The sequence below is a fragment of the Ctenopharyngodon idella genome, chromosome 13 (assembly GCF_019924925.1).
Source record: "Ctenopharyngodon idella isolate HZGC_01 chromosome 13, HZGC01, whole genome shotgun sequence".
Classification (NCBI taxonomy): Eukaryota; Metazoa; Chordata; class Actinopteri; order Cypriniformes; family Xenocyprididae; genus Ctenopharyngodon; species Ctenopharyngodon idella.
The window spans coordinates 13,318,445-13,335,014 of NC_067232.1; the positions used below are offsets into that span (position 1 = coordinate 13,318,445).

Here is a 16,570-nt window from a genome sequence, read left to right on the forward strand (position 1 = left end):
ACAGCGTTCACCCACATGGAATGATAATTTATTTAAAAAAAAAAAAAATTAAAAGAACAAAATACTAAATCATTTTAACAGGCAAATTAACACACAAACTGAGTTTATTCAATCCTCACACTTCTGTTTCTTAGGACACGGCTCCTCTGAACTGTCTATGGAGGAAAAGAGACACATTTTAGTACAGAAGCCATCACTGAGACATGTCTGTATGTCTTTACTTCATGTTTTAATACTGCTGCCAAATGACACTAGTGAGTGTGATAGTCTCTTACCTCTATCTTGGGTGTGTGTGGCGTACAGGACCCCTCTCGGGAGGGTAAAACTCACACACATCATCTCCTTATTAGGTGCCACATTCCTCACCAGGTGTACAGTACACTGTCCTTGCAGGGAAATCTTTAAACTCGCCTCCGCCCGCTCCACTACATCCCTCTGAGGGTCATCTTCCTTGGAGAACCCGTAGCAATGTACCTGAGGCAGGTTGTCATCCTGGCGGGAAAGACTCTGGTCTGGCTCCGGACCGAGTAGACCTCGGAAAGCATCAAGGAATTCGAGAGCCAGTGCGGGTAGATTCATCACCACATGAATCTTTTGTGATCCCTTCATTAGAGCAGGCAGGTGCTCCCGGACTGGTCCCCGGATGAAGTCCCGTCCATCCATGTTAAACGATGTTATCTTTTGGTCGACCTTGTTGAGTTTAGCATTGTGCTGGAGCCAACGGAAGGACTCCGGGTTCAAGTCATTAGCAATGACCTCGCAGCCTCGACGGGCCGCTGGGATCGCAAACGGACCGACTCCGGCGAAAACGTCCACTACGGTATCACCACGCTGAAGGAGGGCAACGATGCGCTCGTGTTCGGTGCTGAGTCGAGGGTTCCAGTACACTCGAGAGAAATCAAACTCGTAAAATACGCCATTCTCCCGTACCTGAGAGAGGGAAAAAAGGTAGGTTACAGTCAGATGCATCTTTAATAATTCATGTTTATGCTGAATCCATATATTAGGTCAACTCACCTTTGCCACCATGTTACTCTCGCCTGCCAAAACCTCCATTTGGAAGTTCCTGTAAGTGGAATCAATGGTGTTGGTCTTGTTGACCACGCAGGTAATTCCGGGGTTCTTATCTATGATTACTTGACCTGGAACAAAACACAAACCCCCGGTTTCACAGACAAGGCTTAAAGGGTTAGTTCACCCAAAAATGAAAATAATGTCATTTATTACTCACCCTCATGTCGTTCTTCACCCGTAAGGCCTTCATTCATCTTCGGAACACAAATTAAGATATTTTTGATTAAATCCGATGGATCATTGAGGCCTGCATTCAAAGCAATGATATTTCCTCTCTCAAGATCCATAAAGGTACTAAAAACATATTTAAAACAGTTTGTGTGAGTTCAGGAGTTCTACCTTAATATTATAAAGCGACGAGAATATTTTTGTGTGCCAAAAAAACAAAATAACGACTTTTCAACAATATAGTGATGGGCCGATTTCAAAACACTGCTTCATGAAGCTTCGGAGCTTTACGAATCGAATCAGTGACTCGGATCTCCTATCAAACGGCTAAACTATTGAAATCGTGACTTTGGTGCTCCGAGTCACTGATTCGATTTGCAAAGCTCCGAAGCAGTGGTTTGAAATTGGCCCATCACTATATTGTTGAAAAGCCGTTATTTTGTTTTTTTGGCGTACAAAAATATTCTCGTCGCTTTATAGCATTAAGGTAGAACTACTGTACTCGCATGAACTGTTTTAAATATGTTTTTAGTACCTTTATGGATCTTTAGAGAGAGGAAATGTCATTGCTGTGAATGCAGGCCTCACTGAGCCATCGGATTTCATCAAAAATATCTTAATTTGTGTTCCGAAGATGAATGAAGGCCTTACGGGTGTGGAACGACATGAGGGTGAGTAATAAATGACATTATTTTCATTTTTGGGTGAACTAACCCTTTAAGCTAGTCCTAGACTCAAATGCATGTTTGAGCCGTTTTAACTGAAAGTAACTTGTACTGACAGATCTTAAAATATGTCAGTGCCATTGTTTTGTCTCATGATGCACACCAGTAATGTTTTTTTTCTAGCGAACGTTTATAAAAGCTACTTAAATGCCCTAATTAAACTAAGGCCTAAATCTGGCTTAGGCTAAGCCCTGTCCGTGAAACCGGGCCCATGTCTGTTTGTGGCAAGACGCCTTAGCAAATAATTCCATGATTACTCATTATATTAGAATCAAATCTCAGATTTAAAGTCAAGACAGATTTAATCTTCAAGGGATAGTTCACCCAAAAATGAAAATTCTGTCTTAATTTTACTCACCTTCATGTCACTCCAAACCAGGATTATTATTGTTAACTAAAACTATTAAAAACATTTTTTTGTGATTTGATATAAAGCTACATATTAGATAAATATTAGACAAACTAAATAAAAATTAGAAATGTTAGTGCCTTGACAACTAACTGAAATAATGAACTGAAAATAAATAAAAACTAAAACCGAAATAAAAATAAATGAAACCTAAAATTAATTTAAAAAAAAAAACTAAAATGAAAATAAAAAATAAAAGCTAATTCAAAACATATATATAACATTTGGGCCAAACAAAATTGGACCGCACAGATCATCATTGTATGGATAAAAACACTAACACATTTGTGTTCCACAGAAGAAAGTCATACAGGTTCAGAATGACATTGAGGTGAGTAAATGATGACAATTTTTGGGTGAACTATCCCTTTAAGGTAATTTATTAGTTCATTTGTCTTTTCTCACCAATCAGTTTTTTGTAGGGGAGCTGGTGGTCTCTCAGGTTCATGTGGGCGATGTGGCCAACTCTGCTAAATCCTGATGTCACATCCTGTCCTTCAGGAAGTACAGCTCGCAGTATCTCTTCACTCTTAAGGTTCTCATAGGTCAGCTTCAGTTCGTATCTCTGGATCTCCTGAGGCACCCCATATGCTTTCAGAGCTTCTGCCTCCTCACTGCCAAACGAATCTGTAGATGTAATGCTGTTCGGGTCCAATAGCAGCAGCCGATGTTCTCCATTACTACAATCTTTATTGCCATCTTCATTGTGTTCATCCACGACTCGTTTGAGTCCTGGCCTCTGTAGTGCCACTTTCTTCAAACTCTTCACCACTTTGTTGAGAACGTTGGTTGGTATCCGTATGGCAGGAACACTGACTGTCTGACTGAAAGCAGCCCGGTCCAGTTCTGTCATTCCTCGGACTGTGGGAGGGGGTTTGTAGAGCACCAGATCATTTGATGTCTGGGGTTTGTCAGTCATGGCTTTCTGATAATTGACCACAGTGGAAAAATGGAGGGAAATTCTTGCAAATTGGTTTAAATTCTGAGACAGAGAGATACAGCTGTGATGTTTCTGTACAAGGAACAAAAGTCTGCCAGATCTGTTGGTCAGAGAGAGAGAGAGAGAGAAATGAAGTCATGCCCTGTACAAAAGTGTCTAATGAAAATAATAATAAAAAACCTTTTCGTGAATGTATACACATAACAGTCTATATAAATGCCTATTTCTAGCAGCAGACTTGTTATCTACACCTGATAATAAACTACTAAATGAACTGTTTAGCCACATAGCTTAAACCCTGTTATTTAACACAACTCAACAAATAACCTTAAGTTTAATATTATAAACAAAAACTGAAACAACTCACCCTCTCCAGACAGCTGCCATGCGAACACGATTTTACATTCAGTACGTCATTTCTAAGCGACCGAGACTTTGGATGTGCAAGAGCGGTGATTGGTCTGTGACGTGCAATATAAATAGACATGTGACCGTGCGTCCATAATCACGTGAATAGCGATGTTTACGTTTGCTTGTGTTCCTGTGAAGCCGGTGGTATGAGAGCCGGGCACATACACTGACGGACCCGGTGGTGTCTAAGAGCGAGTGGCTGGCTTTTGGTCGGTGCAGAAGAGTAAAGACACACTACACGGTGGAACATGGGGAAAAACGGCGCAAACTACAGCATTCAGACAGGGAGCGAGTATGAGCCCATCGGGGAGGAGAGCAGACCGCTGTTAGCCCAGGTAAACTACAGCCTGTCATTTCTCGATAACATTAAAAATATTAATTATATTAATAATTAAGAAGAAGAACCGGAACAAGAAGAATAGTGTCATTGAACGAAAAGAGTGCATTTTTTGTCCCTCATGAACGTGTAAATGACTAACAATGAAAATCTGACACTTTGGTATACTATGTTTTATGATATACGAGGCTGAATCCATATGCCTATGTAAACTAGCAAATATAAGCTGTTTTGCATTACTATTATTTATGTATGGAAGCCCATTTCCGCCACATGAGGAAAAAAAAAACATGCTTTGGTAAATTATGACATAAGAAGTGGGAAGTAGATTCTAAGTGAAACAATGGGATAATTATAACATAAAATTTCAACTTTTTATCTCATCGTGGCTTATTATCTCAAAATTTCACCTTTTTATATCATAGCTGTGATATAGAATCTCACATTTTCCACTTTCTATGCCAGTTTTTGACTTTTTATCTTGTAATTGTCATAATTTATCTCATAATTGACCTTTTGTCTCGTAATTGTGATTTATTATAATTGTGACTAATAATAACGTAGGCTTTTATGTCATAATTATGATCTATCAAAGCATGATTTTTTTTTTTTTTTTACTTATGTGGCAGAAATGGGCTTCCACATGTATGTATTATATTTTATGTATTTATAATTATATTGCTCAATTTTTTTTTTTTTTTTTTAGACGTATAGAATTTTTAGATTTTAGTGGACATAATAATATATTAAAAAGAACTGAGGTTGTCCCCCATTTATTCTTTTTTCTTAATGACATTAAAATTCTTAGTAGCTGCTTCCCAAAATTTTAAACTTTACCTTAAGATCTTTATTCAGCTCAGTATATAAACAATATTTACAAAGTGCTTTACAGGGGCATGAATGAATACATTTTATGTGACATGTCAAAGCAAATAAATGTGCATTATTAAAGTAAATCCAGTCTAAACTTTACATGCAGTGCTGTACTAGTATTTACACATAGTATTAAATCTATAAAGCTGTTCTGGAAATGGATAGAGTATGTGTATTTCACATCATGTCATCTGCCGCCTCATGCTTTCACATCATCACATGCTGATCTTACGAAAATGTATTGTCTTTGCAAAAATTTCACTTCCCTTTGTGCTTTCAGTAATTCATTGCGTAAGCAGACAGTAATGACATTCATTGTGCATGCTTTGTCTTTGGTCTAAAATTGCTGTCATGTCTAATTTCTGATGCATTTATCTTCCTCACAGGGTGTTCAGGTTAGAGGCGCGTCCTTCATGTCTTCTGCCTTTAATCTGATGAATGCTATCATGGGTAGTGGCATCCTGGGTCTCTCGTATGCTATGGCCAATACAGGCATTATTGGATTCAGGTACATGGCGCAGACAATGTTCCAGAATCAAAACAAGTTCAGCTTTGTTGACAACATTTGTGGCATAATGTTGATTACTACAGACAATTATTTTGATGCATTCATCTCTTTTTAAGCAAAACGTGCAGTTACAGTAAGGCACGTACCAAGTCAAAATTGTTATCTTTGCTAACCAACATTATTCCACAAATGCTTTCAATAGAGTTTCCCCATGTATTTGACCCAGAAAAAACATTTGAGCTTGAAGATCAGGTGTTTTTTTCAACTCTGCATGTGTTTTTCACAGTATTCTGTTGCTCGTGGTCTCCAGTTTGGCTGTTTATTCTATCCATCTCCTGCTGCTCCTCTGTGACAAGACAGGTAATATCAACTCTCACTCTTGACCTCTTCTTTACCCTACTCACTGATTACTTTGCATACTCTGTGACTATAACTCCTCACATGCTCTACATCAGGTCAAAAATCTCTGCTGACTGACAGTGGAATTGTTGATTTCTAACTGAAATGGTCTTTTCCGATTGTACATTGTAACAGACACCAGGCCTCACTATTGCATATGTTTATGTGTGTTAGGCATCAACTCTTATGAAGCTCTTGGAGAGAAAGCCTTCAACAGACCTGGCAAGGTTGGTTAATATCACAGATCTAATACCTAGCTGATAAATCAGTGCTCTGTTTATGAGATTGTCTGAAGATCGCCTGCAGTTAAGTTGGAATGATGCACTGCATTGTTTTATTTTGTTGTATCAATAAATATCTGTGGTCATTATCTAAGTACTCATCAAAACTGAATACACCATAGACGGAAAATGTGTCTTGTTACTCCTGTAAAACATGTTTTTCTTTTGTTTTGTGCAGATTCTGGTGGCCTGTACTATTCTCATTCAGAACATTGGTGGTGAGGTTTTCACTTTCACTTGTATTTAACCGTTTATATGGTTAAAGTCATATTACTTAATCTTAACCTGATATTCCCAGAGGCAGAGAGTCTCCTTTCTCTTTCTCTCTCTCAGTTTGAACATATTTTATTGGGAGGATATATGATTTTTTTTTTTTTTTTCTTGTATTGCCAAAGAAGTTAGCCTGTGAACAACAGCTATACTGTTGTACGGTGTAAAGTGAATATGAACATTAAAACTGTCTTTTCTCTTTCTTTCTGTCTTTCTCTTCGCACTGCTCACTACTCACTGTGAACCGTAGTGAGTATTCTGCGTGTTATGTGGTGTTTAGAAGCATTAAAACAGAATATGTCTTATTAATCTACCATAATGACTTAAGAAATTTATAACAGCAGCAACTGTGTGATAGCGTGAGAACAAATGTTTGTTGCAGTCAGGTTTGCAGTCTGGATGCAAAGCAATCATGGCATCAGCTATGTGTTAATCATCTGTGTGTGTATGACCGTATGATATGAATTCGTGACTGTTAGCATGTTGGTGTTAGTTCAGAGTTTGTTGATCTCAGCACTGTGCTGGGATTTAAAAAGGCTGTGTCTCTGTCTGTGGAATGGTTTGTTTTTTCTGAGTGGATTGGTGTGTGTGTGTGTGTGTGTGTGTGTGTGTGTGTGTGTGTGTGAGAGAGAGATTGCATTATGAGCTGTTATAGTGCATGTATGAGGTGTTGTATAGTGTGCGTTTATAATGTGCTGTCATTCTCTTTCTCTAGCCATGTCCAGCTACTTGTTCATCTTGAAGTCTGAAATGCCTGCTGCCATCACCGGCTTCATGAGCACAGAGACTTCTGGGTAAATAAATATATGTTGGCCTTACCACACCCTCATACCCCTTCTGATAATGTGCAATGCAAGTTTCCTTTGTCAACTCATTTTTTTTCTGTTCTCACTAAAATTGAAACGCTTACTGAAGCAACAATATTAGATAATCAGAACATATTTGATGTTTAAAATGAGCATAACAAAAAGTAGATACCAAGCAACCAACAAAATGTCTTATTTACAGTGTCATTTTGGAGAAAAACCGTATGGGGTCAGTAAGATTTAAAAAAAAAAGAAAAAAAAAAAAAGAGTTTTACATTGACTACATTTTGGACAGTAAAAACATTTATAATGTTAGATTTCTGTTTCAAATAAATGCTGTTCTTTTAAACTTTATATTCATCAAAGAATCCTGAAAAGAGATATGTATCATGGATTCCACTAAAATATTAAGAAGCACAACTGTTTTCATAATATAATGAGAAATGTTTCTTGATCACCAAATTAGAATATCAGAATGATTTCTGAAGGACTGGAGTAATGAATGCTGAAAATTCAGCTTTTCCATCACTGTCATAAATGACATTAGAACATACATATAAAAATAGATAACAATTTTTATAAATTTCAATATTTCACAATATTACTGTATTTTTGATCAAATAAATGCAGCCTTGATGAGCTTAAGAGACTTCTTTCAAAAACATTTAAAAATCTTACGGCCTTTTGAATGGCAGCGTATGTGGTTTAGTTATCAGAATAAATATGTTTTACATATTATTTACATCTGAATTCAGTGTGTTTTCATGCTAAAACAGAATGTGGCTGAATCCACAGGAAAATCCATGGGGAGAGACAAAATAGAAACACGATTCAGGAAGACAGATAGAAAAGGACACTTTCACACAGGATCATTCACTCGCTGGCAGATAAACACTCTTTCTCTCGATCCTCTGCCTTTAAGCATGTTTCCAAAGGAAAGAAAAGAGAAAGTATTCCAGAGTAAGAATGTAACGGTCATTATTTTATTAGCCGCTGTTCTGAGCTGTGGTTCGACTGTGCCCCGTCCCCACACAGCTGGTTTGCATTACAGGTCCGTTCACGTAAATCTCGCACATATGTTCTGACCAATGAGAGTCGTGCCTGCCCAAGATTCCCTTCACCAGCACAATTACTGTGACCAGACCCAGACACACACAAACATTACTACTCCATCTCTCTGGGAGGAGCACAACCTGGCCACAGTATAAACGCTTGAGACTGTAGCCATTTACTGTAAAATAACATTTTTCTTTCAGTGGAGTAATTTATCTTCATTTCTGCAAGTGGATCAGCTGGGATGTTTAGTACCTCCCTGTTTTTAAGTGAGAACCACAGGAGATCTCTCACAAACACCAACCTGTTAAAGATTCAGTCTTCCAGTTCTCAATCACTATTTTCAGTTTTTAAAGTACTTTGGAATGACTCTTTTGCCTTCAATATTGGCAAAGCATCAATACACATACTTTTCCTTGTTTTTCCACATTTTTGTGGAAACAGTGATACTTTTTTTTTTTTTTTTTTTCAGGATTTTTGATGAACAAAGTTCAAAAGAACAAACTGAAATAGAAATTTTCAGAAAAATTTAAAAGTCATTACTACCACTTTGGATTAATTTAATGCATCCTTAAATATGACAAATATAAATAATATAACAAATAAATGAGCATAAGAGACTTCTTTAAAAAATTACAAAAATCTTTCTGACCCCAAAATTTTGAAAAGTGTGTGCATCTTCATTTTGTCATGCATTTCTTTTCTGTCCTCCATAGAAAGTGGTTTGAGAATGGCGTTACCCTGTTGATTTTAGTCACTGTAATTGTAGTGTTGCCATTGGCTCTACTTCCAAAGATTGGTGAGTATCATCAGGGTTTGTTTTTCTCAATATTGTTTGTGTGTGAGAGAATGCATATCTTTGGTTTCTGTCTTCTCAGGTTTCCTGGGATACACCAGCAGTATTGCATTCCTCTTCATGTTGTTTTTTACTGTAGTGGTGAGTTGTTCTCTCTCTATTTATCTGTCTTTCCATCTCTCTATCTTTCCCATGTTGATGTTTTCATCTCTCTCACAGGTGGTGGTAAAAAAATGGTCCATTCCTTGTCCGCTGCCATTGAACTCCACTGTGAGCCTGGTAAAGACCACACACACCCCCTCACAACCAGACTGTTAGCCTAATACACCCCAAATTAATACCCAAGGGCAGTTCCGGAACAGTAGGCTTCAGTACACCCTAAGCTCCATGTAACTTCGTTTTCATCACAACAGACAGGCTAAAGTATGGAAACCCATTTCTGCCACACAAAGTTGAAATTATGACATACATACTAAGACATATTTATTAGATGAAAAGTCAAAATTGACACTACTTTTTATGTCAAAGTGACCTAAAAATGTAAAATCATGACATATTAAGTTATTAAATATGATGCTAAGAATTATGACTTAAGACATTTACCCCTGATTTCACAGACAAGGCTTAAGCTAGTCCCAGACTAAAATGCATGTTTGAGCTGTTTTAACTAAAAGCAACTTGCACTGACATATCTTAAAATATGTCAGTGCCATTGTTTTGTATCAAGATGTTTTTTTCTAGGGTACGTTTATAAAAGCAACTTAAATGCCCTAATTGAACTAAGGCCTAATCCTGGCTTAATCTAAGCCCTGTCTGTGAAACTGGGCCACTAAATCATAATTCTTAGATTAAAAAGTCATAATTGACAAAAAAGGTTAAAATTATGACTTTTTAATTCTAATAATTATGACTTAAGAAGTCAATTATGACATAATTCAAAATTGTGACATACTAAGTCATAATTTTGTCTTTTCATCTCATAAATGACTTAGTGTGCCATCATTTTGACTTTTTATGTCATAATTACAATTTATCAAAGCATTTTTTGGTGTGTGTGGAGGAAATGGGCTTCCTTACTAAAATCGTTTTTTAACTCCCAGATATTTTGTGGAGTACGTTTGGATCCAGCCCTTCAGAAAAAGGAAGTAGCATTGTTTTAATAAGGGATGTGAACTTTGACCCTCTTAAGCCATAGGTCAAAGCCTTAATTTCCTGATATTCAGCTACAGATAATCTAAATATCAGAAAGTAGTTTTTCATTCTGTTACTGTCCTGATTTCATTCTAATCTTCATATTCACATCAATTTCATATTGTTTTTCTATCCACAGAGCTTAAATACCTCCGAGTGCACCCCACAACTGTTTGTGATCTCTAGTAAGGTGAGTGTGTGTGTTTTCCTGAGAAAGGAGAGCTATGTTTTGATTTAAAGACCGCCTTGCAGGACTATTAGAAACCCAAATATTAGTTGTAATATTATAGCATAACCGCATACACATCAGGAGGGTGAGAAATGACTGTGTGTGCGCGCTTCGCAGAGTGCTTATGCTGTCCCAACAATGGCTTTCTCCTTCCTGTGCCATACGGCGGTTTTACCCATTTATTGTGAGTTACACAGGTCAGTTCACTCATCGCCGTTCTTTCTGTGCTTCTGCCACATATATAGTCTGTTGTTGCCTTGCTGTGTGAATATGTGTGTTTTTCAGACCCACAAAGCGGAGAATGCAGAATGTGACAAATGTCAGCATCTCTCTTAGTTTCGTAGTGTATCTGATCTCTGCCCTTTTTGGATACCTCACCTTCTATAGTAAGAACATTGCTCAAGATGCACAACAAGATCCTCAAAGTGTTTGTTTTATGTGTTAATCCTGCTCTTGGAGATCGACCTTCCTGCAGTGTTTAGCTTCATTTCTGTACTGTATCCTGCAATGCTTGATGTGACATTTTAGTGTCTCAAACGAGTTGAAAGTAATGTCAGACCCTGACCATCATATTAAATCCAACCAATGTGAAATAACCATTTTTATTTTGGAGATGATAACTAGACTTACTAAATGCAGTTTCCTAAAAAAAAAAAAAAAAAAAACTAAATTTAATTACCAAAAATCTCAAACTCAAACTGTTGCAATATGAACAAACCATCAGTAATTATTACACTGGTTTAAGTTTAACAAACCTAAACTACACACAACTTATTCTGAATCATAATCAAGTGTCATTTGCTCATGAATCAGACTGCACAGGTTTTACTGTATGTTTTTTGATTCACTAAAAAGGACAGTTATTTGTTCATTAATAGGACTGCACTGATTTTGCTGTATGCATATTATTTTGCTTTTGTGTGCATATTAACACATTAACAAATGGGGGAAAATATGATCCCTTTTGTAGTGGGGATGAAGATTCAGGCACACTGCTATTGGAACACTAATATTTGAAAAGTTGTTTATGGTTTCACAAAGTATCTTTAAATATTTGATTGGAGTCAGTGTATACTTATTAGTATGCTCACACAACCTGGAATATATTCTTTACTGTTTTAGTTCAGTACTCTTTGGATTAATCTGTTAATGAAGAAGATAAATGGATTGATCTGATCAAACATTCTTTATCCGCAGAACACGTGGAATCAGAGCTGTTGCTAGGATACGACACCTACCTACCGCGGGATGTTTTGGTGATGTCAGTGCGTCTTGCGATTCTATTGGCCGTTCTGCTCACTGTGCCGCTCATTCACTTCCCAGTAAGTCAAACACCAGACTGTGAACTATTCAAATAAGAAATACAGAAAACACATCCTCCTTTTCTTTCTCTCAGGCACGTAAAGCGTTCTTGATGTTATGCGGGAGAGAGAGGGAGTTCTCCTGGCTCTCTCATTCACTTTCCTGTTTTTTCATCCTCACTCTTGTGCTGGTGCTCGCTATTTTCGTGCCTGACATCAGGAATGTCTTTGGTGTGGTCGGTGAGTGTCCATACGCTTTGTATGTGCTTGACTGTTAAATTCACTGCTCAGCAGTTAAACGGGTATGTTTATATATGTGTGTGTGTTCTGCATACCTTTTCATGTGTGATTCCAGGTTCTACGACCTCCACATGTTTGCTGTTTGTGTATCCGGGAATGTTTTATTTGAGAATCAGCTCTGAGCCAATCAGATCTCTCAATTCAGCAGGGGTATCTAAAGTCTTGCATACATTCAGTACTACATACATGATTTGCTTTGCACTAGACTGTTGGTTCTGAGGGAGTTTTACCCATTTGTTATACACTACCGTTAAAAAGTTTGGAGTTGGTAAAGGGTTAGTTTACCCAAAAATGAAAATTCTGTCATCAATTTTTCACCCTCATGTCGTTCCAAACCCGTAAGACTTTCGTTCATCTTCGAAACACAAATTAAGATCTTTTTGATTAAATCTGAGAGCTTTCATAGACAGCTACACAACACTTTGATGCTTCAAAAAGTTTATAAAGGGATCGTAAAACTAATCCATATGAGTTGAGTGATTTAGTCCAGATTTTCTGAAGAGACTCGATCGCTTTATTTGATGAACAGATTTAAATTTGGCTTTTATTCACATGTAAACATTGATCAGCAAACATAAACAGAAGCTCAACCGAAACTACTTAATGCACGAGAACAAACCTCTTCCGGAAGCTTAAACGTACTGCGTAACACACGAGAATGAACCTCATTGGTTCTCGCATGTCAAGCGAACATGCTTGAGCTTTCGTTTACCACAACTGATGTGTGTGTTGATGAATGATTACATCAGATTTCATCAAAAAGATCTTCATTTGTGTTTCGAAGATGAATGAAAGTCTTACGGGTTTGGAACAACATGAGCGTGAATAATTACTGACAGAATTTTCATTTTGGGGTGAACTAACCCTGTACGATTTTTATGTTTTTAAGAAATCTCTTATGCTCACCAAGGCTGCTTTTATTTATTTATCAGAAATGCAGTAAAAACCGTAATATTGTGTAATATTACTACAATTTAAAATAAATGTTTTTTGCAGAGATGGGCACAAATACATCAAAAAGTATTTAGTTACAAATTACAAATACTTACTCATCAAATGTATTTAAATAAAATACAAAATACTGCTGTAAAAAAATGTATTTAATTAAAATGCAAGTAATTTGAAAATTACAAAACAAAATTTACATGCAGTCATTTGAAGTGCGAGAGTAACAGTGGAGTTAGATACACGTAAGAGAGAGTTGCTCTCAGTTGCTATGTATAGCCAAAGCACTCAAAAAGCACTAACAATCGTTTAACGGCAACATTCAAGTAAGAAATTACACTGCACGGTCCTCACTGTAACAATTAAATATATATTGATGATCCTTATAAAGATAACTAAAGTTATACAGTCAGGAGCAGTGAGTGATTTTGTCTTTTTCTTTTGTTGCTTGAACATTAATGACAGACAGCAGCAGGTTTATTAGGCTGCTGTATCACTAGACAGCGCACGTCATGCTTTAGCTAGCAAGTCAGTTCACAAGTTCTAGCCATTTGCGTTAATCATCTGTCAAAACTTAATGACCCCAAACTTTTGAGCGGTAGTGTACAGTATTTCTGACTTATAACTGACTTTACATGTTTTTGTATTGTAAACAAAATTATTATATTGCTTTCTTCAGTTTTCTTTCTGTAAGCATCTTTTCCACCTTTTTCTAGGCGGTTTTACTGTTGGTCATTGGCCTGGTTGTGGGTGCGCTGAGCCTGTGTGTCATCATTGTCTCCTGGGTTCAAGGTTCTTGACCTTTGACATTATCATTATGGGACACGTTGCATTGCATGAGTTGTGAGCTCAACACATGCTGTCTTGGAGAAGAACCTTATTTTACAGGTTATACACCAGGCAGACTGTTTACTGGACCAAATGCTGCTTCAAGAAGGGAATCCCAATGAGATGAGCCAACTGTGCTCTTATGATACTCCTAATGTCCTCATAATGCTGTAATGACACTTGAATACTGAACACAGGCACAATCAAATTCACAATATCCAGTAGAGCAATGAAATGGATAGTAATCTATTCTGAATGACAGCAGAGTTTGACAATCTTTGAATCAGACGGTTGCTGGGATCTGTAAAAAGACAGATGAAACCAATGAATTAAGCAGCTGTACTGCTGATTTTTCAATAACTGAATGTGGGTATTAGATTTATGCAGATATTTAATGAATTGGAAAATTGTGTCTGTCTGAAAAAAAAAAAAAACAACAACTCTGGTTTAAAGATTTATCCTTTGTATGGATTTGATTTTTGAAGATTTTTCAAACATTTCAGGGTATTTCTTCACCAACACACTATCCAAAGATTTTCTGTGATGATTTAAGTTTAGAATGCAATTTTTTTTTCTTTCTATTTTAAATAAAGAAAAAATAAAAATAAATTGAAAATATATATTTTTTTGTGTTTGTTTTACCATTGCAACCCTGTTTATATGTCTTAAAGGACAATTTTGATGTATTTTTATGTAGAATTAAATAAATAAAGGGAAATAAGAATTAAAACTGGTTTCTCACTGGCTTGTGTACTGTGGCATCTGGAATGGAGTCTGTGATCCATGTTTAGTCTAAGAGATCCAAGCATTAGTGTGTGTTTTTGCTGGTTTGCATGTGAGAAAGATTGATAGACAGGCTGATTTTTCTTCATTGATTTGGACAGAGGGTTCTCTGTATGTCAGATAATGGAAAACAAATGCTCTGTGTGTGTGTGTGTGTGTGTGTGTGTGTGTATGTAGTCTGTGGCCTTTGCTCTCTCCTGCTGTTTCTAATATGCTGCATTAGCTTGAGAGACCGCCCAAAGTAAGGCTGTCTGTAACACATGCACAATCTCACATGTACTTGGAGAAATATGGTCGTTGTGTTATTCTTGAGGTGTGTGAATAAAGCATTGTGCAGCTCAGGATGACAGTAAGATTTCACCTGCAGGTAAGAGGTGTGATCAAGATAACAAGATAACTGTTTTGTGTGACGGTTACCTTGGGTGACATTACTGAAAACGCATGATGAAACCATAGTGTAGTGAGATCTAAAAAAAGATGATGTGTTTTATGGTTTGCAGAGGATTGGTGTTCAAGTGAATCTCACAAAAAAAACAGTTTTACTAAAGAAAAAAATATTTGGCAAAAAAAAGTATTTTCTTTCTGTGTTATGACACTATTTAAATGGATAGTTCACCCAAAAATGAAAATTTTGTCATCATTTACTCCCCCTCAAGTTGTTCCAAACCTGTATAAATTTCTTTGTTCTGCTGAACACAAAGGAAGATATGTGGAAAAATGTTTATAACCAAGCAGATCTCGCCCCCCATTGACTACCATAGTATACCGTTTTCCTACTATGGTAGTCAATGGGGGGCGAGATCTGCTTGGTTACAAATATTCTTCCAACTATCTTCCTTTGTGTTCAGCAGAACAAAGAAATTTATACAGGTTTGTAACAACTTGAGGGGAAATAAATGATGACAAAATTTTCATTTTTGGGTGAACTATCCCTTTAAGCATATTTTTTAAAATCCCATTAGCAATGCATTTAGACATTTTATTGTTTAGCTTTTGATAATTCCTTTTATTCTCAATGGTGATTGCAATTAGTTTCTCATTACTGTAATACAGTAATTTTTATAGCATTACAAAAAAAAAAAAAAAAAAATTCAGTTGATTTTTAAAATCAAATTAAATGTATGCAACAAATATAATGGGTAAATATAATATATTATTCTATTACTACATATAGTGTCACATTACTTTTTTGTTTCTTCTTTTGTTTTTAGGGTGAACTGTTTGACAGGTTTTGTGATTCACCCATTCACTTTAAATGTGGAAGTAGAAGACATTTTAAAAATCATGTGTGCCTGTGGACCTTTTGTGTAAACGTGTAAAGAAAAAAATCCTTTAAAACAACATTTCATGCTAACTTTCAGTGAGTGAAAAATGAGATCCACTGCTCTTGGGTATCAGACAGGAGTTATGTCTCTTTTCAGCCTGAATTTAGTCCTGCAGTGATTGCTTTACCTTTAGACCGCAATCCATATTCACACACCAGCAGAAACATCTGCTGACTGTTAACCGCTGCCTACAGAAGGTGATTTTGCTGTATGACTGTCTGATTTCTTTTCATGCCGATTGGCCCTTTCATGCAGACATCTGCTTTTTTCCTGGACCTTTTCTGCATCTCTGTTCTTCTCCTTCCTCCTGAATCGATTTTCATGCTCTATCAGTAACAGTGCTCTCTGTGTCACAGACATTCAGTAAATCATTCTGAAGACTCTGTTAGGAAGAAACAAACACACCCAATCACATACTACCTTACCTCTATGGTGACACTTTAGTGTTCTCTAAAATTCTTCTCCTTTTTGTCGCTCTCTTTGCCTTCTAAATCCTCTAATTCTGTTTCTGACGCCTTGGTCTGAGCTGAGACCACATCACATCTGGAGTTCATTTTATTCAAACACACACACACTTACCCTGCCCTGTGTCACACACTTTCTCCTCTGCTTTAAAAC

The 16,570-nt window shown here is 36.8% G+C and overlaps 2 protein-coding genes across 2 annotated transcripts; one reads left to right on the top strand and one right to left on the bottom strand.

The window, feature by feature from the left end:
- Positions 1–6: 6 nt before the first annotated feature.
- trmt5 (tRNA methyltransferase 5) lies at positions 7–3,825 on the bottom strand. Its single transcript, XM_051916807.1, has 5 exons — positions 3,684–3,825; positions 2,782–3,416; positions 1,018–1,142; positions 276–930; positions 7–155 (listed from the first exon to the last, which is right to left on the bottom strand). Exons 1-5 carry the CDS (start codon positions 3,701–3,703, stop codon positions 109–111), a joined length of 1,482 nt encoding a protein of 493 aa, XP_051772767.1. The 5' UTR covers positions 3,704–3,825; the 3' UTR covers positions 7–108.
- Positions 3,803–14,462, top strand: slc38a6 (solute carrier family 38 member 6). Its single transcript, XM_051916808.1, has 16 exons — positions 3,803–4,062; positions 5,324–5,445; positions 5,732–5,805; positions 6,019–6,071; positions 6,304–6,343; positions 7,111–7,189; positions 8,971–9,053; positions 9,133–9,191; positions 9,270–9,329; positions 10,381–10,431; positions 10,588–10,667; positions 10,756–10,856; positions 11,668–11,792; positions 11,867–12,011; positions 12,127–12,221; positions 13,733–14,462. Exons 1-16 carry the CDS (start codon positions 3,976–3,978, stop codon positions 13,814–13,816), a joined length of 1,338 nt encoding a protein of 445 aa, XP_051772768.1. The 5' UTR covers positions 3,803–3,975; the 3' UTR covers positions 13,817–14,462.
- The last annotated feature ends 2,108 nt before the right edge of the window (positions 14,463–16,570 follow it).

What these genes read in the sequence shown, in the direction of transcription:
- trmt5 (XM_051916807.1), bottom strand. Translation starts at nt 3,703, where the DNA reads ATGGCAGCTGTCTGGAGAGG. An exon ending in ATGGCAGCTGTCTGGAGAGG is followed by an intron (nt 3,417 to 3,683) that starts GTGAGTTGTTTC and finishes TCTGACCAACAG; the next exon opens with ATCTGGCAGACTTTTGTTCC. An exon ending in AGAGTAACATGGTGGCAAAG is followed by an intron (nt 931 to 1,017) that starts GTGAGTTGACCT and finishes TCCCTCTCTCAG; the next exon opens with GTACGGGAGAATGGCGTATT.
- slc38a6 (XM_051916808.1), top strand. Translation starts at nt 3,976, where the DNA reads ATGGGGAAAAACGGCGCAAACTACAGCATTCAGACAGGGAGCGAGTAT. An exon ending in CCTTCAACAGACCTGGCAAG is followed by an intron (nt 6,072 to 6,303) that starts GTTGGTTAATAT and finishes TGTTTTGTGCAG; the next exon opens with ATTCTGGTGGCCTGTACTAT. An exon ending in GATCTCTCAATTCAGCAGGG is followed by an intron (nt 12,222 to 13,732) that starts GTATCTAAAGTC and finishes ACCTTTTTCTAG; the next exon opens with GCGGTTTTACTGTTGGTCAT.